The sequence below is a fragment of the Anser cygnoides genome, chromosome 3 (assembly GCF_040182565.1).
Source record: "Anser cygnoides isolate HZ-2024a breed goose chromosome 3, Taihu_goose_T2T_genome, whole genome shotgun sequence".
Taxonomy (NCBI): Eukaryota; Metazoa; Chordata; class Aves; order Anseriformes; family Anatidae; genus Anser; species Anser cygnoides.
The window spans coordinates 121,584,560-121,612,556 of record NC_089875.1 but is presented as its reverse complement, the minus strand read 5'-3'; the positions used below and the strand labels follow the sequence as shown (position 1 = coordinate 121,612,556).

The 27,997-nt window shown below is 58.0% G+C and overlaps 2 protein-coding genes across 2 annotated transcripts; one reads left to right on the top strand and one right to left on the bottom strand.

The window, feature by feature from the left end:
* Nucleotides 1-29: 29 nt before the first annotated feature.
* LOC106038099 (angiopoietin-related protein 7-like) lies at nucleotides 30-22,219 on the bottom strand. The gene is made up of 8 exons (XM_066993219.1): nucleotides 22,032-22,219; nucleotides 13,600-13,651; nucleotides 12,515-13,009; nucleotides 7,973-8,195; nucleotides 4,863-5,000; nucleotides 3,320-3,536; nucleotides 2,354-2,549; nucleotides 30-1,942 (listed from the first exon to the last, which is right to left on the bottom strand). Exons 1-8 carry the CDS (start codon nucleotides 22,217-22,219, stop codon nucleotides 1,796-1,798), a joined length of 1,656 nt encoding a protein of 551 aa, XP_066849320.1. The 3' UTR covers nucleotides 30-1,795.
* A 730-nt stretch (nucleotides 22,220-22,949) lies between these two features.
* Nucleotides 22,950-26,957, top strand: POMC (proopiomelanocortin). The gene is made up of 3 exons (XM_066995151.1): nucleotides 22,950-23,110; nucleotides 24,953-25,110; nucleotides 25,940-26,957. The coding sequence occupies exons 2-3, from the start codon at nucleotides 24,982-24,984 to the stop codon at nucleotides 26,567-26,569; spliced, it is 759 nt and encodes a 252-aa protein (XP_066851252.1). The 5' UTR covers nucleotides 22,950-23,110; nucleotides 24,953-24,981; the 3' UTR covers nucleotides 26,570-26,957.
* Nucleotides 26,958-27,997: the final 1,040 nt, after the last annotated feature.

Here is a 27,997-nt window from a genome sequence, read left to right as displayed (position 1 = left end):
AGATGACATCAGCAGGAGTCTCGGGGCCGACCATCGGCAGATTTGTAGGAGCTGGGTAAACCCACGGCAAATAAAATACTGCTCTGTTCAGTCCATTTTATTTTAATAAACAAAGAATAACACAATATATTGCTCTACCCGAGGGCCCTGTGCCACAGCCTACAACAGCGTGTGCACTGCGGGGCCCAAAGGGCTGGAGGAACCATGGCACAATGGAAAGAGGCACCCATGCTGGGCTGGGGAGGAGGGAAACAGGGAGAGACCGAGGGAGCTTCCTCCGAGGAGTCTTGGAAAACGCCCAAAAGCTTTGAGGAGGGCGGCAGAGAAACGGGGAGCAGAGCCAGGAGAGCACAGCTCGCCCCAGGGAGAAGCCAGTGGGTGGCAAGGGAGGAGAAAAAGGGGGCACCGAGGGTAAGAAGGTGGCAGTGTGGGCACAGGTCGTGGCACCGACACCTCCAGGAGGAGGCTGTTTGGAGGAGCCTCCCCAGGGAGGTTTGGGGGGGAGCAAGGCGCAATGCAGAAGGTATCGGGATGCTCACCCCAAAAACCCAACCGTGTCCAGGCTCCTGGTGCAGCATCCCAGGTTATCCCATCCGTAACCACCTGCAGCTCAGATCGTCCTTCGCCAGGCCGCAGCTCCCGATGAGCCTGGACAATGACCCAGCGAGGCTCGGGGAGCTCATTTTTCTCCCCTTGCTGTTAGCCTGTAACACATCTGCCATTCCCCTTCCCTGAACCCTCTCTGAACTCTTCTGCCCAAATGAAGCAGGAAAAAGGTAATTTAATTAAAAATTCATCACCAGCCACAGCATGGCCGTGGTCTCCATCTCTTGATCCTGCGAGGAGGCAAGCTGGGGAGAAAAAAGAGGGGCTCTAGCTGCACCTACAAATGTAAAAACCCTACAGAAATTAAAGGAAAGCAACAACAAGTCCTCTTTATCCAGAACAAGGCAGTAAAATAAGACTTAAAATCACCTCTTATCATTCCTGCAGACCGCTTTTAAGCTGGATAGAAAATTCATCAGTTATTTGTCAGAGAAAGGACTGAGAGGTGAAAACGCAATGGAAAATGGAAAATCTTCAGCATTTTGATTTTTAAATCCTTTTATTTGGAGCATAATTATTGCAACTACACAATCCCTGCCAGAGAAGCGAGGACCACTGCAGATCTTCCTCCTCTTTTGCCCATGGTGATGTCTGGGCAGTAACGTTGGGTCTCCCAGCTCTCCCCAGGGCCATCTCAGCACCTCGCAGCCACCCCAGGACATCCCTGGGTTAAAGTGGTGGACCTCCAGTACTAAATACACACGGCGATGTGAACACTGAACCCAGAGATGTGGGAAATACATGCAGGATTGCTGGTCTGAAATTACTCTTGGGTTCACATCCAGAGCGCTCGACATCTCCCCTCAACACAAGCTCCGGCCTCAGTGTGGGGCTTAGTCCCACCACCCAGTCCAAGCCAGCACCCAGGTTGGGGTTCAGGCCTTGGGGAAGCCCAATCCTGCCAAGAACTTCTGCCAAAAACTGCTGTGAAAAACTGCCCCATGCTCATCTTTGCAAGGCCCCTCTCATGGCCCACCTCTGCAGCGTGAGAAGAGCTTTCACCACCCAAACACTGCTGAAGGCCTTCACGCTTCTGCTGGTGGTTCAGCTCTCTCCGAGGCCCACAGGCAGCAAGAAGGATGGTGGCTCAGTCTGTCAGAGATCCCCAGACTCAGTTTTTGCTCCCAAGGAGTTATTTCCAGCCTTCTGTTCCCAGCAGTGGGTGAATCGAAGAAGGCCCGAGGCTGCTTCACGGGGAGAGGTGGGGCCGGAAGGTGCGTGGCCGGATCATCATGACCACCTTCCTCAGGGAGTAGTAGTCCGTGTCCTTCCACGAGTACCACACGATGCCGTCCGGCCCCAGGATCTTTCGGTTTTTAATGGAGTATCGGCCGCCCTGCGGTGCAGAAAGAAGGATGGGAAAAGCATGGAGGTGTCATCAGAAAACTGATCGCTCAAACACCACGGCAAAGAGCTTAGCGGCGATGCAGTGGGAAGAGCACGTAAAGCTCGACATATTTCAGATGGTCCCAGTGGAGATGGCATCTCAGGCCACATGAGTCACCATCAAACGGCCCCAAACTACAGCATGCAGAGGTGGCTTGATACTTGTGTCTGATCCCTGGCACCAAAAGGGCTGGGCTGCCCCGGTGCCAGCGCTCCCTTGAGCCCTGCCCCAAGAGCAGAGGCTGGCCAAGCCAGGAAGGATTGCAGGGACATGAGGACAGCCCCCTTCCAGCCCCAGGCCTTGTATGGTCCCTGTCCCCAGGCCTCGAGTGCCACCCCTGTGTCCCTGTCCCCCCCTTACCTTGTAGTACACCCCGTTGAGGTTGGAGAAGAAGCACTGGTGGTACCACCAGCCTCCGTGGGAGATCTCGGCACAGATGTTCCCCGAGTCGGGAGTGCTGAAGCTCCTCTTGTTGTGGTACCAGGCGAAGGAGTCCTCCACCGTCCCGCTGAACCCGTCCACGTGCAGGCGGTAGTAGTTGGCCTCGTCCTCGATGCTGCCAGCAAAGGTAAAACTATTTAAAAGGGAGTGTCTGAGCCTCCTCTCCAGTCTGGGGACCGCGTTCCTGGTGTGGGCACCTAGCAATCATCGGGCTGCTCTGCCCAGGCTCCCCGCTGTGATTCATCACCTCTAAGAGCCAAAGTCGATGTATTTCTCCCTTCTGTGGGATGCTTTTGTCATGACTCAGGGCACTTGCTATAGGTCCGAGCCGGGCAGACCATGACTCTAAAACCACAACAAAGAGCTGAGATGGCTTTGGCAAGACAAACCCTCTGATTACACAGTTCCGCCTCTCCTCCACAGAGCAAGCATCCTGTCCTTCACCTTGACCGAGATAATTAGTAATTTGCCCCTGGGCTAGCAAAGGTTGAAGGTGACTGCTGCTGCGCATGGCATCTGATGGGAAAAATCGGGGTGACAATTCAGAGGATGTTTGCTGGCAGAAGATGCTCCAAGACACTTTCAAGCAATATTTTTTTGTGTTTTTGTTTGTCTTGTTTTTTTTTTTTTTTTTTTTTCCGGGTAGTTTCAGCAGTTTTGAGGTCTACCTTAAGCCCCAAAGCTTCAAACATGCAGTGCTGCCTTGCACATCCTCCCATACAGGTTACTCCGTGGTCACCCACAAACATTTCCAGCAGAGAGAAGGAAGGAGTTTTTCTGGGACAGTCTAGACAGACCTTGCCACCCCTGCTTAAGAAAGGATATGGCTGATGTGGTACGGATAATAAAACACCAAGAACCAGGGAAGGCCATCCCAGCTCCTACCTGAAGACCTGGTAGAAGGCGTGTTTGTGCTTGTTGTTCCAGTCCTCCAGGTCGATACGCAGCGAGTAGTCCCCTTGGCTCGTTATCTTGTGGATGTTCTCGTTGCCCAGCCAGAACTCGCCGCTGAGGTCCCCAAAGCCCTCCTTGTACTCGTTCCAGGTCCGATTGAAGTCAACCGAGCCGTCCTGACGCCTCTGGATGACCGTCCAGCCCCCACCTGCCAGGAGAGAATGGAAAAGGGGAGTCTGTAGCGAATGTCCATGAGTCCCCACACCATCACATGGCGTGGTGTCGCCTCAGAGGCTCCATCTCCAGCTCAGGAAGGTGTCTCCTTGTCCTGCCCTCTCCCACCAAGTGGCAAACCACGGTGTGAGTTGGTTTACAGGGATCAAACGTGGTGCCCAACGCAGCTCAGGGAAAGGGGCTCCCACCTCTCCCATGTCTGCTCGTGATGATGTTCTCCTGCCAGCTGTCAGGGGTTCATTCCAGACCTTCAGGTGGTTTTAGATGAGTACGGTGGTAGTCTGGGGGAGGCAAATGTTTTGGGACTGGAACAAACTGGAGATCCTGGAGTTTGGAGATTGTTATGTACTGTTCCCGCAGCACCACAGAGGCACACGAGCTCTCTTCCAGCATTGTCTCACTGTCTCCATCTGCTCTCCCATCTGTCTGAATCCCTCTCTCTCATTTTATTCCAAAACTGTAAGACTGAGGAGGGGACTGGGGCCATGTTTTTATTTGCTGTTTGTACAGGCTGTCACTCGGCAGTGTCCAAGATTGTGACAACGGTCATGCAAATAATAGTAATGCCATAACACAGACCACATCGTCTGAATAGCCTGTTTCTTAATGAGTGCTCATGTCCACAAGCCGCCATCACCTGTAGATCTTTTGGGCCAACGTGTTAATGTGACACGTCCAGCCCGGCTGGAGCACACCCATGGGGCAAAGAGCTGACAATCCACCACGGTTCCCTAACAACTGGCATCATTCTTCCAAACTCTGGGTGTCGCAAACTGATTTTGTTAGTAAGTCTGTGCCTGGGGATGATGGATATGTGTTGTGTATGGATATTTAGACAACAAAGGTCTGGGTGGTCATCTGCTCCCACTTACACACACCAAAATCTCTCTGGGCATACCCTCCCATCTCACTTCAGCACTGCTACAGTTAGGGATTGCTCTCGGCTGCCCGGAGATGCTCCAGGCACCCCCAGGGACCACCCGCTACTCCAGAAGGGCTTCTCTTTCCCAAAGCCCTGTGTGGTATCCACTAGATCTTTGCAAATACCTTGGGTATCTGGGAGATGTAAAAGAGCCCTAAACGCCTGAATCTAGACAACTGACTCCCAGCCATAATGCCTGGTTTGAACTCTTTATCCAAATATCCCCTTCTTTAGCCAGCAGAGAGGCTGAGCTCCCCCCGGAGATGCTGCTCTCAATGATCGTGATGTGACCCAGACGTAGCTCTCCTAGGACACAGCTCACAGGGACACATCTCCCACCCAGAGCTCTCCTGGGAGATCGTGAAGGTCCCGCAGTACCTTCGGTGTCCATCTCGCACAGCACCTCGATAGGCATCCCTCCGATGGAGGGCATGATGCTGTAGACCCCCGACCGCCGGAGCCCGTTGTAGTAAACAGAAGCACAGTCAATGGGGCAGTTCCTGGCGTGCTTCATCTCTGCAAGAAAGCAGAGAAATGCGACATTTGGTACACAACACAGAAAAAAAGGGTAAGGGTTATTTTCATGCCATCGTAACACAGAGCCTGACAAAAATCCTGAATTGAGAGCATCTACATTGCATTATGTTGCCTTCCTGCCCAAGTGCAGCGGCCCATTAGTGATCAAGTTCATTAGCGCGGGTCTGTACTTAGGGTGCTGTGGCTGGGGAAGGGTCATCAGCTGACGTGGCTTTGTGATAGCATAACAGTAACACAGAAATGTCACACGTCTTGCCAGGCCTGAGGTCTGTTGGGTTACACCTCACCCCAAAAAGTTCTTCAGCAGCTGTTGGTACGTTTGGCAGAGGAAGGATTTTTTTTTTTTCTTCTCCCAAACTGCTGCTGTGGGCATTGTCTTACAAGGAAAGGGGATCAAAACCATTCTGAAGACTCTAAAGATGTTTCTAACCAGGATGTGCCAGGCGGGATTTATTTTGTCTGGCACGAGCTATCTATACTTCAGAGGCGGTCTCGGCTGGTGTCCTTAGAGACAGGCTTCTGCAGAGGGTAGCTCATCCTGGCTTTACGTGGGAGAGGAGAGAAATCCACTCTCCCTGTCTCCTCCCGTCACCTACTGAAGGGACTCGGCTGAGTTCTCTGCACAGACGTGCCCAGGGACATCTGAGATGCCCGGGAGCATCGTGGCTGGCTCTCAGGTGTCCCAGGTAGGTCCTGTCCTGTACCTGCCAGGCTTAGGGGGATGCTTTGGATGCTCCTGGTGTTTCAGGTGGCACTAGGTGACTGCCCAAGGGGAGCTGAATGGAGACCCTACCTAGTCAGGGCAGCGGAAAGACCACGCTTGGCTCAGTCCATGTACTGCTTGCCTCAGTATCTTAAATATCCAGCTCGTGTGCGTGTGGGCACGCAAAATGAAGCATTTGTGAGAAGAGCCTCCCTGCAGATGGCGACAGCCTGGTGTGATGATTGTCATCTTTAGAAAGAGAGACACAAAGGCAGCTCCCACGGGCAGCTCCCCTTCCTTCCGCTCATCCAGCGAGGCCAGCCCCAAGCACATGTGGCCTGGACACCAGGCTGGTGTCACTGGGAGATGCAGGGGCCCGGGGGGGATGAGCAGAAAGCACAGGAGACTGCCTTTCCGCGAGGCAAACAGAGGCTGCAGGGTTGGCAGCTGATGAAAGCTCCTGGATGGGAAAATAAGTCTGGGGGGGCAATGACAGTTGAATAGTGGCAGAATCCTGGCTCAGCAACTGGGGAGAGTGGTGGCTGCAGGCTGGGGACAGGCTGGGGACACTGGGGACAGGCTGGGGACGCTGGGGACATTCTCTGGGGCTGGCACCAAGCAGCTGCTGCAGGAGAGAGCGCAGGGGTGAACCAGCTGGGTGCAGAGGAACCAGCAGAGGTCGGGGAGAGGCAACGCAGACCCTGCAAGCCTCCAGGAGAGCAGGCAGAGCCCCGTTCCTTCTGCAGGGAACAGCTCTAAGTGGCTGCACCTGGGCTGCGATTCTCCAGGACAGAGGTGTCAGCATCCCGGTCACATCAAATTATGGAGGGGGCTGCCATGGGTGTAGAAGGGAGCTCCAGCACCCCTCCACATCCCGGCTCGTGCTCAGGGAGGAGCACACACGTCCCAAAGGCAGCAGGTAGGGTTAGAGCTGTTGGCATTGCCTCCACCACAACATGGATGGTCAAAAGAGCTTTGCGCTCTGTTTTTTTTTTAATGCAATTTTTTGGAAAATTCTTACATTAGTTGGCCTGGGGAGAAGTAATGTGCCTTCCCCCCTGGCATCACCAGCTCAAATCAGATCAAAGCTGGGAGGTGAAAGCCATCAGCAGCTCCTGTGCGTGCCGTCTGATTGAGCCCGCTCCTTTCTGGAGAAGGCAGGTGCTGGATCTGTAAGACCAGGTGCACGGCAGGATGGAGGACCGTTCTGGAGAAGCATCCCTTCATCCTTCCCTAATGTTCCTCCTGGACTTCTGCTGCAGGGGATCCTGCCCCTCTGCTCAGCACCAGAGTGCTGGGAGCAGTCCTGGACCCCCAGCACTGAGAGACCTGGACCCAGTGCCCAGCCCGGGGCCCCCACGGTGCTGCTGGAGCCCCTCTGCTGTGAGCTCTGGGGGTGCCCCCAGGCATCCCGGGGGCTTTGGGGTTCTGAGATGGGGCTGGGCACGGGGGTCAGCACCCCCTTACCAAGGCCCCGGAGACCCAAAAGGTTGCAAAGCCAACCCCGCTGCAATTCCAGCAGCTCCAGGCGGAGCTGTGCAGATCCCGGCTATGAGAAGCCCTGGTCAAAATGTTTTCATCAATGGGGATTTTTTGGCAGAAAACTGGGGCAGAATGGCAGGAAAAAAAAAAAAAAGCTTTTTTTGATTGGAAGTTCCCACGTTTGCTAAAAAATAATAAAATGAATAAAACATTTCAATGGAACAAGGAAATCAAGCAAAAATAAACTGGCAAAAACTTAAATGCATACATTAAATCTAAAGAGTATGAGAAATAATGGAAAATTGTTGGTTTTTCAGAGTTGAAGGGTATTACAAAAGCCCTAATTTCATGTTATGAATTTTTGAGACAAAATTATTTCTTGCTCTTTTATCTTTTTTTTTCTTTTTTTTTCTTTTTTCTTTTCCTTTTTTTTTCTTCTATGTTTTTTTTCTGATGGGGAAACAGTCCCTGGAGCTGGGAGGAAGGCTCCTGCAGCTGACTGCAGATGGAATAATGGCGGGAGCGATGCCAACGGGGCTGTCAAAGCCAAAGCTGAGCCCTGCGAGCATCTCACACCATCCGGGGCGAGGAAAAGGAGCCGCCAAGGGACCGGACCCGCTCCTAGGCTGCACAGAAAACATCCCCACAGGATTCTACTGCGCCAAGGAGCCTCGGGAAGGCTCGGGTGAAATTGGGCTGCATGCAAAGGGGATTGAAAGCCTTTTTCCCACCCCCCCCCACGGTGCCCCCGGCATCTCCCCATCACCTGGCCGGTGCGTCTCCTCCTGCAGCCTCATGTCGGCGGGGCCGAGGCAGGTGGGGTTGCGCCAGACCCAGTCGGTCAGCACGGAGACGTTGTTGATCTGCGCCTGCATGTCGTAGAGCAGCGTGGCCTGGATGTGCTGCAGGGTGCTGGCCTCGCTGTACCGCTGCTCCAGGTCCTGCACGCGCTGCTCCAGGCTGCGGTTCGGGCCGGCCGCCTCCTCGTGCTGCGGGCAGGGCAAAATTTGGGATGGGGAGGGTGGGGGGGGGGATATGGGGGCACCCTGCAGCCCCCAGACCCTGGCAGGACCCACAACCTGCGTGGTGTTCCCTGGCACAGGTGGGACGTGCACAGGTGAGCCAAGTGGCAGATGGAATTCGTCCCCAAACCCCTCCAACTTGTTGCATCTCAGGGTGAACCCAGCAACCCCACCACCACCGCTGGGTTTTTCCTCCTGGAGCGCCCTTCTTTCTCCCCTCGGACCACAGAAGCTTTCAGCACCCTGCTGCAAGGAGCTGCCCGTGCCACCAGGAGCCACCTCCTGCTCTTCGGGTACCAACCTTGGTGATGCAGGGCCCCAGCCCCTTTTACCACCTGTATTTAGGATGTGCAGTCTTTGATCCCATGTAGGATACGTGCCCGAGCTCCGCGAGGGGGGGACTCACACTGAGATGGGCACCCCCAGCTCCATCAGCACGCACTGAACGTGCTCCAGATGCCGAGGCGCTCACCTCGCTCAGAGCTCCCTGCCCGTTAGATGGCAGAGCAGGCTTTGAGCAGCCCCTCCAAAACCCCGCAGCAGCCTGGGGAAAATCCTCTCCCTCCCCTGGCCAGCGCAGCCCCCTGCCCCATACCCCGGGGGTCCCACAACCCCTGGCCCTGGCCCTGCACTGGTGGGGTGCTGCTTCTCCCCCTGCCTCTCCTTTTCCTCCTGATGTCCCCATGTCCCCACGCTGTGACACGGGATGCTGTATGGGTGAACCCAGACCCCATATCGTTGTTATCTCGCCACCAGCATCAACCTTAAAGGCGTGCAGGGTGCCCAGGTACCCTCAAAACCACAACGATGCTGCTTGAGCGTGGGGATTTCCTCCTGCGGGCAGGGGTTTGTGCATCCAGAGGATGTTTTCTGCACCGATAACTAATGGCAGCTCTACAGCATCCTTCCCAGTGCCACTTGAGCATGGCCTGGCCCTGCCAACAAGCCCAGATCGCCACGGGATGAGCCTGCCCATATCCCCAAATCCCAAGCAGATAGACAGGCAGGGGGAACGAGGCTGGGAACGAGGGTCTGCGACGATGTGGTGCTCTCCTTATCGGCCCCGCAACGTCTCTGGCTCGCCCGTAAATCAGCTCTGCTCCGCGAGCCGTGACCGACACCAGCAGCCTGCACCCACGCGCCAGCTTTGCGCGTAAACCCGTGATGCTCTCTCCCAGACAATCCCCTCCTCCTCCACAGCCGACAGATTTTTTTTTTTTTTCCCCTGCTGCTGATTAAAACCAGCACAGCCAGGCTGGTTTTAATCAGCAGACCCCGCCGCATCCCCCTGCTCCGCCGGGGCTGGTTTGTCAGGGAGCTTCTCCATCGGAGCGCAGCGGGGTCCTGCTCCGTGGGTGACGGGGCAGTGCAAGCCTTATAGGGCTGCTCACCTAAACCACGGTGGAATAAAGGAGGTGGGGAGGGAAACAAGGCAGAGAAGGGGCCACCTCCCCTGACCCCATTTTGGGGTCCCCGTTAACCCGGGAGGAGCTGGGACCTGGCAGAGCCCGCTGCTCCCAGCCCGCTTGGGAAGGCTCCTGGGGTGCTCGGGGAGACGTCTGTGCTGGGTGGATGAGCCGACAGCGAGCGGCAGGAGAAGCACTGGTGGCAAAGCAGCAGGAGGCTGATTTATGGGGACGGATTAAAGGAGCAACAGCGCCTCAGCGGGAGGAAGGGTAGTGGAGAGCCCTAGCTGGGCTGGATGGTGGGCACGGCGGGGAGGCAGCAAGGGGAGGTGGGGAAAAGCAGCCTGCTGGGCTGGGCACAGGCGTTGGGAAGTGGCCAGACCAACAGAGCTGGAAAACTTCTGGTGGAATTCTCCCCGGGACTGTAGGGTGTGTAGGGGACCAGCTCAGCAGCCATTTTTGCTTCTGGTTTCCTTGTTTCAGCTGCAAGGCCTTGTTTCCCACCCCGCATTCAGCTGCGCTTCTTGCCTTTACCCCCTCCTGCGCTTGGACAGAGGGCTGCGCTCATTGCAGAGCTCTCCAGGCTTTGTTCTCTTCGTGCTTCTTCCACCCCTTTACATTCCAGAGTCTTTTTACAAAACTGAGAAATTGCTGTAGGTCTCTGCCGCAGCTTCCCACTGAAAACAAGGCTGGGTTCAAAGCCAAATGCAATCACTCAGGGCCCTTTCCAACAGAGGGCTGAAACCCCCTGCAAATGGCCCGAAGGGATCCCAGATATCCCAGGGGACATCCCCTCTCTGCGTGCGGCTGTAGCCTGGTGGCACAGGCATTGCTGGCACTGTCCCCAAGGTGTGAACTGCTCGGGGACACCTGGGTAGGGTTGGGGACCTGGCTGCCCCCCGGGACCCCTGGGTGCATCCTTGCAGGGTGCGGAGCCCAGCAGCACTCCCAGCTCCTTCCCTGCTGCTCACTGGGGATCCCATAGAGGAGAAATGAGTTCTCCCAACTCACCCCTTCCTCCAGGAGCAGTGTCTGTGTCACTGCATTCACGGCTCTCCACGAGAGGGATGCTCTCTACGATCCCTACAAGACCAACTGGGTCCCACAGAAACCATTACATGGAAGGCACTGGGGTGTGTAGGGGAAACCCCCCCCCAGCTGCTGCCCCAGAATCGTCCCCATCCACCAGCAGCCAGGGTTTGCTGGGTGAGCATCCCCTCTGCCACCCTCTCTGGCTAAGGACTACTCAGTGGGAAGTAAAAAAAAAAAAAGCAATTAACAGAGAACAGGATAATAAACTAAGCACAAAGACACAGAAATTATCAAGTGGGTGAGAGGGGAGGCAAAAAGGGAGAGCAGACAGGACGGGAAGGGACCTGTATAAGCAGGACATGTACCAGCAGGATGATGATCAGTGCCCTGGTCCAACCGAGCAGCATTGCCACCTTCTCCCAGCTCCCAGAGACCCTACACAACAGGCAGGGTGTTACGTGGGTTGTTTCAGAGCTTGGAAAGGAAGACAGGATTAAGGGCATGAACGCTGCCTGGAAAATATCTAGTGCACTGCTGTCCCTCTCCCTCCTTGGCTTCAAGCTGGAGAGCTCCGTGAAGGAGCTGCAGCTCCAGGTAGCAGGGACGCATGCTGTGGGGCTGGGAATGGGGAAGCATGGGTTAGACAGCCCTGAGGAACCAGGATTCACCAGGGATGGATACGAGAAGCCAAGGATGGAAGAGCTGTCCCATCGGCTTGTCCCGGTGAGAGGGGAAAGAGGGCGAGGAAAAGTGGAGACTGGGGGAGGCGGCGGGGTGGGGGAGCCTGAGATGTGCCCGCTCCCTTGCACCAGCAGCAGGTCGCCCACAAGAAGTCACCCAAGGCACAAACTGCCTTGAGCAGGCACCCAAAGGTATTGGGGTCACAGTGCTCAAACGTGCCCGATGGGACGCAGCTCCCTTGGGATGGTGGGCACAGGAGGGAGCTTTGGTCTGCATGGGGCGTCCCTGCATGATGGAGGTATCGTGGTCCCAAAGGGTGGGTGGCCAGGATGCCCACGTGGATTTGGGGCTCCCCCCGGGCCTGTAATCCGTGGGTATCCCTGGGCTACGGCAGAACAGTGACTTCTGCCCTGCGTGGGGTGGACGTGGGGGTTTCGTGGGGGGAGGTATGGAAACAAAGCCCCATAACCCTGCACGAAGCCTGGGAAGTGGAAGCCTGGCAAAGAGGGAGCCCGTGGGAAGAGCATGGGCGAGGGGAAAATGAAGCCAAACAGCGAATGAGTCACACGGGTTCCCAGGGCCAGACCCTATCAGGCCCCATCTCTCCTGTTGAGATTTACGCAACAGGCTTCCAGCCTCCACCAAGATATTGCCCCTGGTTCTTCTGCACACACCCCCAGCAGTTCGTGGGGCACCCCAGGCCAGGCAGATGAAGCCCTGCCAAATCTTCAGCGCAGCCCAGAGCCATCCCTCCGTGGTCAGCTTGGAGCCACGCTTCTCCCAGAGCGCTCGTCCCCTTCCCTGCATTATACACGGGGGACTCAGCCTTGGACACCTGAGATGTGGTTCAGCCCTGGCTGCCTAAAGCTTCATCTCTAGTCCCGCTACGGGGTCAGCGACCCCAACCCATCCTAGGCAGGCTCAGAGGCGGTGGGGATGGTCTCCTTCCTCCTACAGCAGGATAAAACCAGAGGGGTTTGCAGCTCACGATAAGAAAGATCAGCCCTGGAAGGCTCTCGATCCAGCACAGTAAGAGGGGTTTAATGGATAAACCCCTGTGGTCAGAACAACGCTGAGCATTTCGCCATCATCCTCTGCATCCCCTCCCTGCAAGCGGCTGGGAGCCGGCAGGGGTCGGGGGGGGACCTGCCGAGGGCAGCCCCTTACCTGCAGCTCCAGGACTTTGATGCGATGCCGGTGGTTCCTCAGCTCCTCCTGCAGCTCCGAGATCAGCTCCCGCAGCTCCAGGATCTGCTGCTTGCGCTCCTCATTCTCGTGGAGCCAGTAGGACACCTCGTCGGTGCAGCGGAACATGTCCGGGCACCGCTGCTCGTCCCCCTGCGGCAGCGTGGCCACGATCCTGCAGCGCCCGTTGGGCAGCACCTGGTTGCTGTACTCCCCGCACTGGATCAGGCCCGTGCCCTCCTGGGGCTCCTCGGTGTCACCGTACGATGCAGGCAGGGATTTTGGCAGCGAGGGGACGCTCAGCACCGCCAGCAGGAGGAGGGACATCCACGGCGCCCCGGCGGGGCCGGTGCTGGGGCAGGGCTCCATCGGGCGCATGGGGACGGTCCCCAGGGATGGCTCCGTCACCTCGGGCAGGGCTTTGTGCCCGTGTGGGACCACGTTGGTTTTCCCCACATCCCACTGCGCCGGAACTCCCTGGAACAGGACCCACAGCAAGGATGCAGCTGGTGGGGACAAAGGGGAGCAAGGAGCCCTCCCATCACGCTGCGCACCAAGGGGTCCCACCACCTCCCCAGTCCCCCCAGGGAGTTCGTGGATTTGGGGCTCTCCCCACGCCCCTCTGTATGGTTTTGGGGCAGACGTAGCCATAAATAGAGGCATGGAGGGCATGGTGCCCACCTCCGTGGGGAGCCCAGACCATCAAGACACCCCTGGCAGGGTCAGACCTCCATCCCACGCCCTCCATCCCACCTCCATCCTGGGCTTGCCTGGCCCAATTTCCCCACGGCTGTGGGTCGGTTGTCCCAGGTGGGCTCAGGTCCAAGCAGGATGGAGGGATGGTGACCTGGCTGATAGCAGGACAAGACAAATACACAACTTTGTCCCTTTTATCTGGAGAAATCAGCCAGAGCTGCCCGACGCTGGGGCTCCCCACAGTGCCATCCTGCTCCAGCTCTGCTCCCCAGGCTTCTCCCAGCCAAAAGCCATCCCAATCCCACCCCGATGGGGATGGGGACGTGGGAGGACACCGCGGCTGCCCAGGCACCCGTGGTGCCAGCACGTACCTTGGCAAGGATCGGCTGGGCACTCTGGTAGCAGGCAGCAAGCGGGGACTGTCTGCGGGAAGCGGGGCGAGCGTCGGGGGCTGCTGGGCGCTGATTCCCCCTGATCCTCTCACCGCACTATAAATAGGGCCCCGAGAGCCACCGGCCCCAGACGGCGCACGACAGGCAGGAGCACAGGTCCCGGCGTGACCTTATCAGCACAAGCGGGGATTAAACTGGAGTCTTGGCAGGAGGGCACGGCTCCCTGCTCCCAGACACCCCCATCCCATCCCATCCCATCCCATCCCATCCCATCCCATCCCATCCCATCCCATCCCATCCCATCCCATCCCATCCCATCCCATCCCATCCCAACCCCACCATCCTGTCTCTCCTGTCCCCGTCCTGTCCCATCCCCATCCCACCCGATCCTATAAGCCTTTCTCCGGGGACAAGCTGGCAGTTCTCATCTTTCTCCCCATCATGCTGTCTGCTCCTTGTAAGAAGGAAGAGTAATCATCCACCCAGCTAGAAATGTCAACAAGCTTGCTTAATTAAATATGCTAATCATTCTGACATAGGAATGCGAGCTGAAACCAGAAATTTCCAAGCTGGACAAAAGCATTGGCTTTGGGGTTTTCTTCACTTCATGAAGAGTTTCCAGATGACGCTCCCAGATTGATTCCCACAAAGGAGATGCTTGAACAAGCTCAGACGGGGTCCAAAAGCAGAGGAAAGCCTGGAAAAGGGGAAATTCATTAGTGGACATCTGCGAGGGGGGTGTTAAATATAGGTGTATGTTAGGTGTAGGGTTTTCATTGGTCTGCTTTGTTTCTGCGGGGTTTCAGGGCAGAGCAGGGAGGTGTCCTGCCAGCTCAGGACATGGCACTGCTCCACGGGGCTGATTTCCCCATCTCCGGTGCCTCCGGGTGTCCGTGCGTCTGTCTGCATCCACCACCTGGGGCAGCTCGGAGAAGAAAGCATCCCTGGGCAAACAGACACACCCCCCCCCCAAGCCCTTTTGCATTGTTAATGAATGGGGAGAAAGAGGGCAGGAAGCACACCAGCCCACCTCCCCTGCTGGGCCAGGGACCCCCATTTGCGCCGAAAATCACGTTTTGTTCACGCACTGCCTCCCCGAGCTGCACTCTGCTCTTTTTCAACCCAGGATTTGCTTCAAAAGCCTGTTGTGGGAGCAAACCATCAAGGCGAGCATCATCCCTGGAGCAGGAAGGAGCTGTGCGAGCATGGGAGCAGACAGCCCCGGCCGTGGTGCTGGGCAAAAAGGCGAGAGGCACCCCAGGATCAGGCCACAGAGCTCTGCTGGGAGTCAACGGGGACGGCGAGGGAGGCACTGTGTGAAGGGACACCGTGGGAAGGGGTTGGGAGAATGGGGCTGGGGGAGAAAAGGCAGAAGATGAGGGCGGGAGAGGGAGGAGAGGTTGAACTCCGAGCCCACCGAGACGCACAGCAAGGGCAGGGAGGGAGGCAGCAGAGAAACGCAAGCCCAGGGCATGGGACAGCGCTGAAGGGGTGCACCGAGGGCTTTCCCCACACCCTCGTGCTCACAGCACCTGCAGGGCAGCCTCCCCCAGCCTGAGCCTCCGAGGAGGATGTTTCTGCTCCGGACAGGGTGTTTCAAGGCAAAAAGAGAAGTTCATTTGTCGCAGCCAAATTTCCTGCCAGCCCACGTCGGCGCACTGAGGACCACGAGCATCCTCACCAGGATGCTCTGCAGCCCTTGGCCGTGCAGGAAGGTAGCAGCAGGGCTCAGGGGATGGCACAAAACCCACTGCCTGTGATGGTGTGGTGCCAAAATGGGTTTGCTCTGCCAATATTACCTCCATTATCTCTGTTATTGGGGCCCCAACCCTTCCCAGGCAGGGGTGCAAACCTCCCCCCCTGGGGCAGGGAACTGTCCTGGCTTGGGGTAGGGGAAATGGGGCTATTTTGTCCCCCTTAAAACTATAGGTATCAGAGCTGAGAATCATCTGTTCAATGGGAAAATGCTGCCTCTGCAGGAAAAATTACCTCTTGGGCCATGAATAACCCCCAGTCCCTGGAGAATCCCACCTGGGAACAGGGCGCTCTGAACCCCACCAGCTCTCGGGGAGATGAAACGTTGGAAGCTCCGCACCTGGAGCCTCATTTTCCATCCCCGTTTCTCCCTCCAGATTACCCACACCACATCCAACCTAAGCACAGAGCTCACTGCCACGCACTAGGGTTTGTGTTGGGAACACCCCTTGGTCCTGCGATGGCCTTGGAGAGCTTTTGGTGCTCCTCTTTGGCTCCTCCACAGCAGCAGCAAACCCCGCTCCAGCACCGTGGGAGCCTCTCCTCTGCCCAGACGTGGTCGTTCGCCCTCCAGGGTCACCCCAGGAGAGACCCAGGCTGCGGGGACAGGGGGGGATGCGATGGCAGGATGTCTCACCCACACCGGGACGGGGCAAATCGCACCCCACAGCCCCTTACGGGGCGCCGCGGGGCAGTCTCGGGGCGGGGGACCAAGGAGAACATCTCGCTCTCGAGCCTCATCCAAGAGCTCCTCCAGCGCGATTAGCTAAAGACCAGCTTCCCTTTATTGCACACGAGTGGATAGACATTTATCGTGCTTGCCTATAATGCAACCCATTATCCTCGTCTTTGACGGGGGCTGCTGGTCCTGCTGGGGGGCGGCGGGGGAGGCGAGCTGGAGGAGGGATGGAGCCAGGCACAGCCGGGCCTTTGTGCCGCCACTCAGGAGCCACTTTCCTGGTAAATGTTTGGGCTCCTAAATGGATGTGACCTCCCCTCCCCCGGCCCCTTTTCCCTTTCATTTCTTTTCCCCATTATGCTCGGAAAAAACCTCGTCCGGATCATTAGCGTCAGAGGCGGAGAGGGGCGCTGAGTGCCACATGGAAGAGGCGACCGAACATTTCGTTCAATGCCCCTCGAGTGGCGTCTCGCTCAAGGCTGCTCCTTCAACAAAGGGAGATGTGAAAATGGGCCCCGGCGCGCGGCTCGCGGGGTGGCCGGGCAGGAGCTGCCTCTTCAGGGAGACAAAGCTCGGCCATTTCGGCTCCCTTCCATTGATGTCTGCCTCGTTCGGGGGAGCATTTAGCCAGGAGGGGAGCGGGAAGGGGGCGGCGGGGATTCAATGAGAGCCTGGGCGATGCGACAGTCACCGGAGAGACGGCAGCTCTGAGATGCCCAAGGTTGAGCGCTCGGCTGACCCGTCCTCGGCATCCTTGGGGGGGACGCCAGCTGCTACCCTCCCCCGGTGGCCCAGGACTAGGTGAAGCCAGCACCTGGCACCCTTTGGCCAACTCTTTATGAAGCATCAGTGCAGGCTGTGTTGTGCCAGGGGAGGTTCAGGTTGGAAATGAGGAGACATTTCTGCTCAGAAAGAGCAGTCAGGCACTGGGACAGGTTGCCCAGGGAGGTGATGGCGTCACCGTCCCTGGGGGTGCTCAAGGAGAGGTTGGACGTGGTGCTTGGGGACATGGTTTAGTGGGTGACGGTGGTGGTAGGGGGGTGGTTGGACCAGGTGATCTTGGAGGGCTTTTCCAACCCTAAAGATTTTAGGATTGAATGGTTCTACGCACACCAAACTGCCCAGGCTCAGCCCTACCCAGTGCATGCACCCTGCAGGTCCCAAATTCTGGTAACATCCGCACAGAGCACAGCTGATGGAGGTCCCCATCCTCTTCGGGCAGCACAGCTGTGCAAGGAATCGCATCCAGACAAGCACCACATCTGCCCCTTTCCCTCTACCCACGCTTGTTTCTGCAGAGACGAGGTCCCCACCACCACCGCAGCCTCCATCAGCCCATGGCCAGCCAACTGTGCCAACTGCCCACCAATGGCCTTTTTTGGGGGGGAGAAATGATAAAAAACACAATACTTTTCCATTTCTTATTCCTGCCCAGTGGAGCAGAGGTCCCCCAGCTGTCCCCAGTATTCAGCATCCCCTGACTGTGCCTTGGCCTCCTGGAAAGGACAAACCAGCACAGCTCAAGGAAGGCAATGCACATTTGGGACCACTTTGGTGCAAAGTGCCCCAGGGCTCTCCTGGCTCCCCAAACCCATCCCTGTCCAGCCACAAACCCACTGCCAGGACGGAGGACGCGGCTGAGCATCGCTGTCCCTACACATCTGCCACCCAGGAGCCTCCCAGGTGCTGAGAAAGTGACCAGGACGTGCTGGCGTGGCTCAGCCCTGCTGATTTCAGCTGAGGCCTGCCTGCACCTCCTGCTGCGATAAGCCCTGCCGTGGCCACCGGCTTTGTCACCGGCTTTGTCACCTGCTTTGTCACCGGCTTTGTCACCTGCTTTGCCTTCTGTCCTCCACCAGAGCCACGCAGCCGGCATCACTCTGGCCACCACCATGCTTTAGGCAGCCTCCCTGTGCTCCACCCCTGCTGGGACCAGGCATGGAGATGGGGCTGGGCGCTATTCCACCCCCCTAGGACCCAGGAACACGGTGCGAGCACAGGGCTGCAGGAAGGAACCCCCTGCCCGCGGCCAGCTGCCCCCTAAGAAGCCGTAATCCCTCTTAGGGGCATGGGCAGTAATCGTGGATTTGGCTCCGGGTGTGCAAATGCGCGTGCAGGGCAGCGTCTGCAGGCACGTGTGCGTGTCACAGCTCTTCTAGCCCGCTTGTGCCTGGTGAGTGTGTGTCTGCGGGGGTGCCACCGGCTCTACGAGGAAAAGAAAGGCAGAATGAGTGAGGAATAAAGCACGTAATTGGACAATTTGGGGTACCTGGCTCCACCTCGCCCAGTTCCCCCAGGATGGCCCTGCCTGGGCTAACCCGGCACTGCAGAGCACAGGACAGTTCCAAATCCAGGAGCTGAAGTGAGATGAATTCAGTCTAAAAGCAAGGTGTGATGTTTAATTACTGCTTTCTGTCCTTACCCGCAGCTGGGCTGGAGTGAGAGGCACCCAGGGGAGGTTTTCCCATGCAAGGTGCTGCCTCGCTCCCCACCCTTTGTGCATGGACGCCCCTTTCCTGAGCTTCCCAATGCTCTGAGCAGGTTCAAAAGAGCCCCCACCTGAGAGGGCTGAGCCTTCGCAGAGCAAACAGCCTGATCCCTCTGCAAGCCATAATTCCCTGCGGGAGGTTACAGCCCCAGAGCCCTGTGGCCATCCCCTGCAGCGCACTCGTCCCAGGACATCCATGTCCCTCCCGTACTGGAGATGCGCTGGGATATTTTTCATCCCTTGCATTCCCAAGAAAATAAAACAACTATCTTTGCCTCAAAAGCTCTTGCTGAGGGGATATAAATTGCAGTGGCTGGGGGACAGGATGGTGAATTTTTTTTTTTGCAGCTCTGTGCTTGCAGCCAAGCTGGGCAGGGGCCAGGAGGGGGTCGTGAGCCCTGGGGATGCGCTGGGGATGCCCCAATCCCTCGAGGGGCTGCTGGGGAAAGAAGGAAGAATAAGAGAGGAGGAATAAAACTTCAGCCCTTCAGACAGCTCGAGTTGGCTCAAGAAAGAGCAAACTCCTTGGCCCAGCTGCGTATCTTGAACGACAAGCTGGTTTTTGTAGAAGGCCTCGAGAGACAAAATGCCCTCATGCCTTGCCTTGCTGCAGCATCCCGTGGGTCACGCACTGCTGTCTTCAGTGTCGGCCTTCCTCCCTCCCTCTGCCTTTGGCTCTGCTCACTGGCCGCTTCTTCAACAAAACCAGAAGGTGCTGGGGATTGCCACATGGCCACCAAGGTCCCCAAGGCTCCGGGACCCCATCGCGCCGTGCTTGGTGCACGTGCAGTGCCACAAACCCTGCCACGGTGCGAGCCGTGCAGGTGGTGCCCCAAAAAGCATCCCTGCTAAGAGGCCGGGAGGTCCCCAAGGGCCACCAGGAGCTGCTCAGTGGTGGAGAGCACCCTCTCAAACACGTCCACTGCTGGAAATTTCACTCCGATGTCCAGAAGTGAGGCGCTGCCTTACAGAGCCCTGAGATGGGCTGCGCAGCTCCTGGCCAAGGGGGGCTGTAGGGGATAAAAGTCAATGGGGATCCAGCCCCACGCAGCTCCTGCTGGTTCCTGACCCACTGGTTGAGCACTGTCCAGTGGGCTTACGTGGCTCAAGCTCTTTGTAAAAGTCAGGGAGAAAAGAAAAAGCCAGAAAACAAGCAAAAAATACCAGAAGTCATCCCAGGGCTGACTTGCCCAAGGGCACGGTGGCTCAGAGCCTCAAATACCTTCAGTCACTTGTTCCTAGCACAGTGTCCAATTTCTGTTGAAACCAGAGGGGAAGAGGCACCTTTATAGATTTTGGCATGTAAATTGTGCTGAGGAAAAGGCATTGGCACCAGAAATCTCGAGCAGCAATGCGCTCCCCAGGTCACCGTGCCACAGCCGTTTCTTTCATCCGTTTGAGGTCTGATCCTGCTTTTGTTAAAGCCAGTGGGGGGAATTAATTGATTCGAGCAGAAGGGAAGCAGCCCGTGGAAAAGGAGACCCCTCACGTGTCCTGTGTCCCAGCCAAATAAATGATTTTTTTTTTTCTCCGAGGGGCTGACCCGTGCTTCTGCTGCTGTGGAACTCGGGTGCCTTCATGCCCACCTCGACCTGGTCCCCTGGGTGATGGGATGCCCGGTCCCTTTCAGAGCTGCTCTCCAGCATTTTGCTCCAAAAGCAAGGTGCACGGCTTGCATTTCACCAACGTGTGTGCCCAGAGGTGACCGCCTCCACTTACACACCCAGAAATGTCCTAACCCTATGGGTGGCCTGCCTGTTGCTGGCTCCAAGGCTCAGATTTACCATCAGTAAGCCTCCTCTGGCTTTAATATCTCCAAGCCATGCCACCAAGGAGGTAGTTTCATGGTGACCAACCCACTTGTGCTGCATCTGGGTGTCCCCTGGGTCCCTGCAAACAGAGGATGGGGCTGAGCAGCTGCCGTTGTTTCAGCATCCTTTTTCTGGCCACAACTGCACATTGGGTTGGTTGCTTTTAGATACACCAGAGACAGATTTTCGTGTGTGTGTGCACCAAGGGCAGGCGTTCAGCACATTCAGGATCTCCTTACCAACAAACCTGCACTGACTCTCCAAAAATAAAATAGCCTGGGAATTAAGACAAGCCCAACGGAGCGGACTTCAGACCAAGCTGCAGACAAACAGGAGGCTTTGCTCACTCGGGGAAGGATTTGTTGTCTCCTTTCTGGTGCCAAATAGCCCCCCAGGTCAACTCTGCAAAGCACTGCAGGAAATCTCCAGCCTGAGATAACAGGGGTGGGGATGTCCCAGCCGCCGGCAGCGCGTGGCTGCGGGGCAGAGCCGCGGTGCCGGAGGGATGTGTGGCTCAGGGCAGTGCTACGTGGCTGCCAGGAGGTCCTCACGGCCCCGCAGGATTTGAGCGTGGCTGCGACATTCGCACCCGTGGAACAGGGCTCATTCACACCGAGGTGAGATTTGTTCTCCAAATTAAAGCGGAAAGGCCAGAACTCACGTGGCAGACGGGCTGCGCACCCCCTCACTGCCCCTGCTCAGCCCTGGGGACGAGGTCGGGATGAAGCCACCGGCTCTGGCACAGGGCATCCCCAAAGGATGCGTGCCCCAGGGGTGCTCAGGTAGAAGCATCCTCAGGGGGCTCCCCAGTGGCCCCCCAGCCTGGAGCCCCGGCGGCTCCCCCTGCCCCTCAGGCAGCACTGCTGGGCCGGGCGGGTGCCGGAGCCCTGGCACAGGCTGCCCCGAGAGGGGCCGGGGGCTGCTCCTTGGAGAGCTCCCCGAGCCCAGGGCCGTGGGGCTGGGCACCCTGCTGGGGCAGGGGGGGACAGGGGCACCCAGGGGTGCGCCCAGCCCCAGCCAGCCCAGGATCTGGGGTAGCTGGAGATGAGGTGGGACATGAGGAACCCACCCCAATCCCAGAACGAAGGAGGGGATGACGCTGCATGAGGTGGGAGCTGGGCAGCCCAGGGAGGTCTCTGAAGCCAGGGATCACTGGCAAGAGCCTGGTGAGCATGGAACCATCCATGGCAGAGGAATCCTTCATCCCAGTGCCTCTCTTCAACAAGGTTTCCGCGATTTCCTAAGCAGATTTCTTCCTTATAAAAATGAACGGCTCAGATAGGCCTAACGAAGACGAACGAGCATTTAAAGTGGGAATCATAGTTCCGTTTTAGCCATAAAGCATCTTAGAATAGCTCTCCGTCATGGAAAAATATTGCAGAGCAGGGGCTCGGCCAGGGAGGACGGAGGCAGGTAATGCAGTTAGGGGCACGGCAGCGAGGTATGGATTGCTTGAGCCGCGGAGGTCCCCTGGATTTGGGGAGGTCTTGGGGGGGGGTTGCAGAAGGCACAAAGCCCAACAGAAATGTTGGAGGGAGCAAAAAGGGAGCAGGGGATGGCAGAGGAGCCTCCTGCCTGCTTCTCCCCTGCACCTAGCTCAACGCCAACCCGGGCGTTCCCTGCACCTGGTGAGCTTTGCCCATTTAGTGACCTGTTTTTTGGGGCTTTTTTGTCTCACTCCAGGGAACTCGGGTAAATCTGCTGCACCCCAACATCCTTCGGCAAGGCGGTGCTGATGTCCGCAGCCTGCTGGAGGACATCCACCTGCTTCAGGTCGACCCTGAGCCTCTCCAGGCTTCTCTGCCCCTTGGGAAGAGGGGAGAACCTTGAGACATATCCAGGAGGCAGCATCTGAGGATGGGGCATCTCCTCCCTGATGCTTGCGAGAGGGGGCTCAGCTGTGCCCCAGCACCTGCCCTTGCCCCGGGGGGGGGTCACTGGTGTGCCCCAGGAGTGGTGGTTATGGAATATCACCCTTGAGATGGTTCCTGGCCCTGCAGACGTACGCCTTGAGCAAAATAGGAGCAAATCTTTCACCCACGCAGGAGGAGACCCCGCTCTCTGGTGAGACCGATGAGGACGTGGCGATGAGGAGCAAGGCCAGAGGCACACGGGGTGCAAACCTGGCTCCAGCACCTGGAAATCTGTGCCACCAGCCCAGCTCTGAACACCCACCTGCAGTTCCCAGGTGGCTCCGAGCCCTGCCTCTGCCCGTGCCCCCAGCCCACGTTTGCTGTTTAAAATCCCCTTTTACCCCCCGGAAAGTCAACCCCAAACCCCAGCACCTTGCTGGAGCACGATGCCCTCCCACGCCGGAGCCCAAGGAGAGCCGACTGATGCTCCTGTCCCACACCTGTAACAAACAGCCCCCATTTCCCCCCCCTCCCAGCCCCAAGGCTGCTAACGCAATTAACAGCATCTCCCGGAAAACTTGACGACCTTTAGCTCGCAGGGAGATGCTAATCCCCCCATGCCGCTGCGGGGTCCGAGCCGCAAGCGCCCTGCTCCTCGCCGCCCTCGCTCCTCTTTTGTTTGGTACCTGGAAGGGTCCCTCTGTGTGTGTGTGTGTGTCCCCCCCGCCTCCCCGGCTCCGAAAGGGCCATCATCCATCCAGAAGACAGCGGCGATGCGACGCCCCAGGCTCCCCGTGGGGTATAAAAAGCGCCGGGGCTGCGGCCAAGTCGCAGACGCTCTCCGGGAGCGCGCGGGAGACGGGGACGGCGGCGGAGGCGGCCGTGCTCCCAGCCCACGCCACAGGTAAGCACGGTCCCGATCGATCCCTGGGCTCCAAACCAGCCCAGAGGATGCACGGAGATCCTTTTGGGGTGCACGGGGTGTGTGTGTGGGGGGGGAAAACTTTGCAAAACCCTGGGTTGGATGGATTACGGCGGGCTGATGCGGGCTACTCGCGTGGGTAGGTGGATGGTCCCCGGGCAGCAAGGGAGAGGGGATAAAACACCCCCGCACACCGAAATGGTTAATTCAGCCCTGCCTCCTCTCTCCTCCTTTTATAGTCTGTTTTTTTTGTGTGTGTGTGTGTGTTATTGTGTGCTGATGTGTTACGGGAGTGCTCCCCGGGGTCGCAGCCCGAGCCCCCCGGTGCTGCTGTGCCTGGGGAGCCGGGAGGTCCCGGGCAGCTGCCACCAGGTAGAAAATGGAAAATTCCCCCCCCCCATACCTGGGGTCGCTCTGTCCCGCTCTCCTCTCCCCCCCCCCCCATGAGCCGCTGCTCGCTCTCAGAACTCCCAAATGCTTTTTTTTTTTTTTTCCCATCTGCCAAAGAAAGTCTCCCTTCGCCCAGGCGCGACCCAGCAGCTCTCTGGACCAGGAGGAGATTTTCTGTAGTTGGCTTTTTGGGATCGTGGGATGGGATTTGCCTCCCCTGGAGCTCTCACAGCGTGGGGAAAGGTGAAACACGTGAGTCCCCACAAAGTTCAAAAAAAAAAAAACCAAAACTCAGGAAAGTGTTGGTTTTAGCGGAAGAGAAATGTTTGAAACTTACCCATTGCATCACTGATGATACCAAAATCCTTCTTATTTTTTTTTTTTTTAACCAAAGGGAGAGCCCAGGCTCACAGCTTTTTCCTTTTCCTTTTTTTCCTAATTTGTCAAGCTGGGGGGAAGCACATTTTTAGGCAATTCAGCAGCTCCTGAGACAAGGGAAGGGGACAGCCCTGGAGGGGACAGCATGGCCCAGGTGTCCTTGGGGTGCCTTGAACGGGTCCTGTGGGTATCCCTGACCCCACCACGCCGATCCCTGCTGGCAGCACAGCAATGACCCAGGCTTAGGCTGGATCCTGAGCTACTTTTCACAGCTTCCATCCTTCACGAGGCAGCAGAGTCATTCCCGAGCGCACCAGTTTCCCAACCACCAGCTGCATTTACAATAGCCCTTCCCGCAATCCAAGCCATTAACTTGGGTACTAGTTCATGTAAAATGCCAACATCTCACTTTTCACACAGTGCTCTTTTAATCCAACTTTAATTTTTCGTGCAGCCCTGCCTCCCACCCCGCAGGAGTTTTCCCCCACGGGGGGGGGCAGGTTAGGAGGAAAGGAGTGAGAATATATTTTATACCCAAATCAGCTGGCGAGCAGCGAGGGGTTAGCAGGGGATGGAGCCTGAAGGCAGCTCCACCACGCTTTCCCCTTGCAGCATAACTCATCTTTATGTGCTTCTCCGGAGAGGGCAGCGAGCCTCGCTGACAGCAGCTGTCAGCAGCACGTCGGGTTTCCTGGCGGTGACAAAGACCCAGGATTTCGGAGGGGAAAGCAAAAGGCAGAGGCAGGGGGTGGCGATAGCCGAGCTGCGGCTCCACGGGAAGGGGCAGGGATGCAGGGAGGGCTGGAGGTAGGTGTGCTGCCCCCCGAAAACCAAGCGTGTGCAGCCCCGGCGGAGGCAGCCACCCAAAATTTGGGCATCGCTGGGGCAAAGAGACTCCCCTTGGGGCTTGCATCCACGCCACCCTCAAGCAGCTTCGCTCCGGAGAGCCCCGGCTCCTGCAGATCCTGCAGACGGGGGAAGCAGAGGAATCTCCTGAACCACTTGGAGGAAAAAAAAAGTTTGTTTTTTTTTTCTCCTTCTTCTGTTTTTCCATAGTTTCGTGCCCGCATCCCCCGCCAGCCAGGATGTGGGGCTCGCTCTGGAGCAGCCTGCCCGTGGTGCTGGGGCTGCTGCTCGGCCACCCCGCCGCCGCCAGCGGCCCGTGCTGGGAGAGTGGCAAATGCCAGGACCTGGCCACCGAGAGCGGCGTTTTGGTAAGCGGGGGGACGGGGGGGGGCCTCTTGCTTGCTTGGGTTTCTAACCCAAGAAATGGAGGTGGGATGGGGAGGGGGTGGCGGGGGTGCTGTCACCGTGGGGTCACCACATCAAGGCGATGCCTTGGGCCCCATGACCCAGAGGTTCGGTGGGCTTCTGCCTCTTGGCTGCGTTGAATACTGGAATTGCTTGGGCTGGCAGGGCCCTCAGAGCCCCCCCAGTGCCACCCCCTGCCATGGGCACGACCCCTGCCCCCAGCCCAGGCTGCCCCCAGCCCCATCCAGCCCGGCCTTGGGCACCCCCAGGGATGGGGCACCCCCAGCTCCTCGGGGCAGCCTGCGCCAGGGCCTCGCCGCCCTTGTCGCGACAAATTTCTCCACGCTGGGTGACAACGGCAAAAATAAACATTTGAGCTTGCGGCGCCCCTCCTACATGGAACAACTCCAGAATTTGGGTATTGGCCTTCCCCCGAGCCCGAGGGCGTTTGGCTCACCCTGACTGGCGCAGGGATGGCGGTGACAGGAGGGTTGTCGCAGCTTGGCCTCCGCAGGGCCTGACTTTGCTCCAGGGACCCAACGTGCAGCCTCTTCGGGGGGGGGGATCTGTGCCCCCCAGCACCTTCCACACCCCCACGGAGCGGGTAGGGTGCCTGGGTGGGGACATACACTGGGGACGTGCAGGGTGGCACCGCCACAGGGAAACTTTGGTGGGACGTGGGAACGAGAAGCTCCGAAGCGCACGTCCCGGAGGGGGGGGGGGGACAGCGATGTCCCCGATGTCCCCACATGGCCCAGCTCAGCCCCCCTGTCCCTCTGGCCCCCCTCGCAGGCGTGCGCCAAGGCGTGCCGAGCGGAGCTGTCGGCCGAGGCGCCCATGTACCCGGGCAACGGGCACCTGCAGCCCCTCTCCGAGAGCGTCCGCAAGTACGTGATGAGCCATTTCCGCTGGAACAAGTTCGGCCGCCGCAACAGCAGCAGCGGGCACAAGCGGGACGAGGCGGCCGGCGTCCCCCTGCCGCCCCGCCGGCCCGCCGAGGAGGAGAAGGAGGAGGAGGAGGAGGAAGGAGCGGGGCTGGAGCGGGAGGAAGGCAAGCGCTCCTACTCCATGGAGCACTTCCGCTGGGGGAAGCCGGTGGGCCGCAAGAGGAGACCCATCAAGGTGTACCCCAACGGCGTGGACGAGGAGTCGGCCGAGAGCTACCCGCTGGAGTTCCGCCGCCAGCTGGGGCCCGACGCCCCCCTGGGCTCCCTCGACTTCCCCAAGGAGGACGAGGAGGAGGAGGAGGACGGCGAGGAGGAGAAGGACAGCGGCTCCTACCGCATGCGCCACTTCCGCTGGCACGCGCCGCTGAAGGACAAGCGCTACGGCGGCTTCATGACCTCGGAGCACAGCCAGACCCCGCTGGTGACTCTGTTCAAAAACGCCATCATCAAAAACGCCTACAAGAAGGGCCAGTGAGCGGGGCAGGGCCTGAGGGGCATCCCACCCCCCCCCCCACCACCGCCCCGCGTAGCTTTAGTGTCCCGCCGGCATGTGTGTCACTTAGAACAGCGATCGCTCGTCGTCTTGTCGATTATCGCCCCTCCGCCCGCTGCTCCCGGGCGAGGGATTTGTCCTCCCGCCCCGACCGAGGGATTTGTCCTCCCACCCCGACCGAGGACTTCGTCCTCCCACCCCGACGCCGAGCAGGTCCGGGACGAAGGCGCCGACGCAGCCGCCGGGCGCCCCCGGGGAGCGGCGGGTGCTCGCGCTGGGTTATTTTCGTACTTTCACCGAGCTGTACAATACTGTAAATGACGGATTAAAAGGATTCTAAAATAAATAATAATTTTTTTTTTGCAAGCTAGCCAGGTGTCCGTGATGTCTCTGGGGCTGTTTTTTTTTTTTGCAGGGGGGTGGAGAAAATAACTGCAAGGCCAAATCCTGCAGCGGGGGGAAGCAAAGAGGCATGGCTGGGGCCATGGAAGTGTGATTTTGGAAGAGCTGCTGCTGGTGGCAGGCTCGGCCCCAGCTCTGCTGCGCCAGCTCGGGAGTTTCCCTTCACCTGGCCGTGGGCACTGGGTGCGGGGCTGCATTTTGGCAGGGTCAGGCTCCCCAAGCGCCCGCACAGCTTCCCCAGGTAAGTCATTAATTGCCCATTGAGTGATAATGCTGAAGGCTCTTAGGTATGAAGGAAAGCTGCATCATTTACAAAGTCGTGTCTCTAAATCATTTGCGGACGCACGGAGATGCAACGAAAGCACGGGGCTGGGGATAACAGTTTGGGGCAGAGCCCTCGGGGAGGATAACAGGTTTGCAAACAGTTTCATCGGAAAGCAAACCTCTGCCAAACTGCAGCTGGGGTTCAGAGAAAACTCTTCCTGGTGCCGAGGCGTAACCACGCCAGTGCCCGCTTCTACCCGTGTGCTGAAGTGGTAACGAGAGCAGGGCGCTGTGCGGGGCGCTGTGCGGGGCGCAGCCCCGTCCGTGCTCACAGGGTCAGGGGGAGATTCTCGTTCTTCGCCCCCCTTGGGTGCCCACCAGCCTCTGATCTGCCTTAGGGACATGGTTTAGAGGTGACAGTGTTGGTAGGGGGACGGATCTTGAAGGTCTTTTCCAACCTTAATGATTTTATGACTTTTGCAGCTCGCAAGGGAGCAAAACCAGGGGCAGAGATGAGCCCAGGACCCACATTTTGCTAAACCTTTCCCCACAGACTGCAGGGAGCAGTGGGAAAATGGAGGAAATAATAGGCGATAGGAAGCTACAGGATGGGAGAGATGAAGTATCAGGCCATTTAATTGCGGGGATGTGCTGCAAGAGCAAGATCTAGTACCTGGAACAGGAATAACAAATCCTCACCCTTTCCTCCAGCCCCTAAAGAGGTGGCACCCAGGTGCCGTGAAG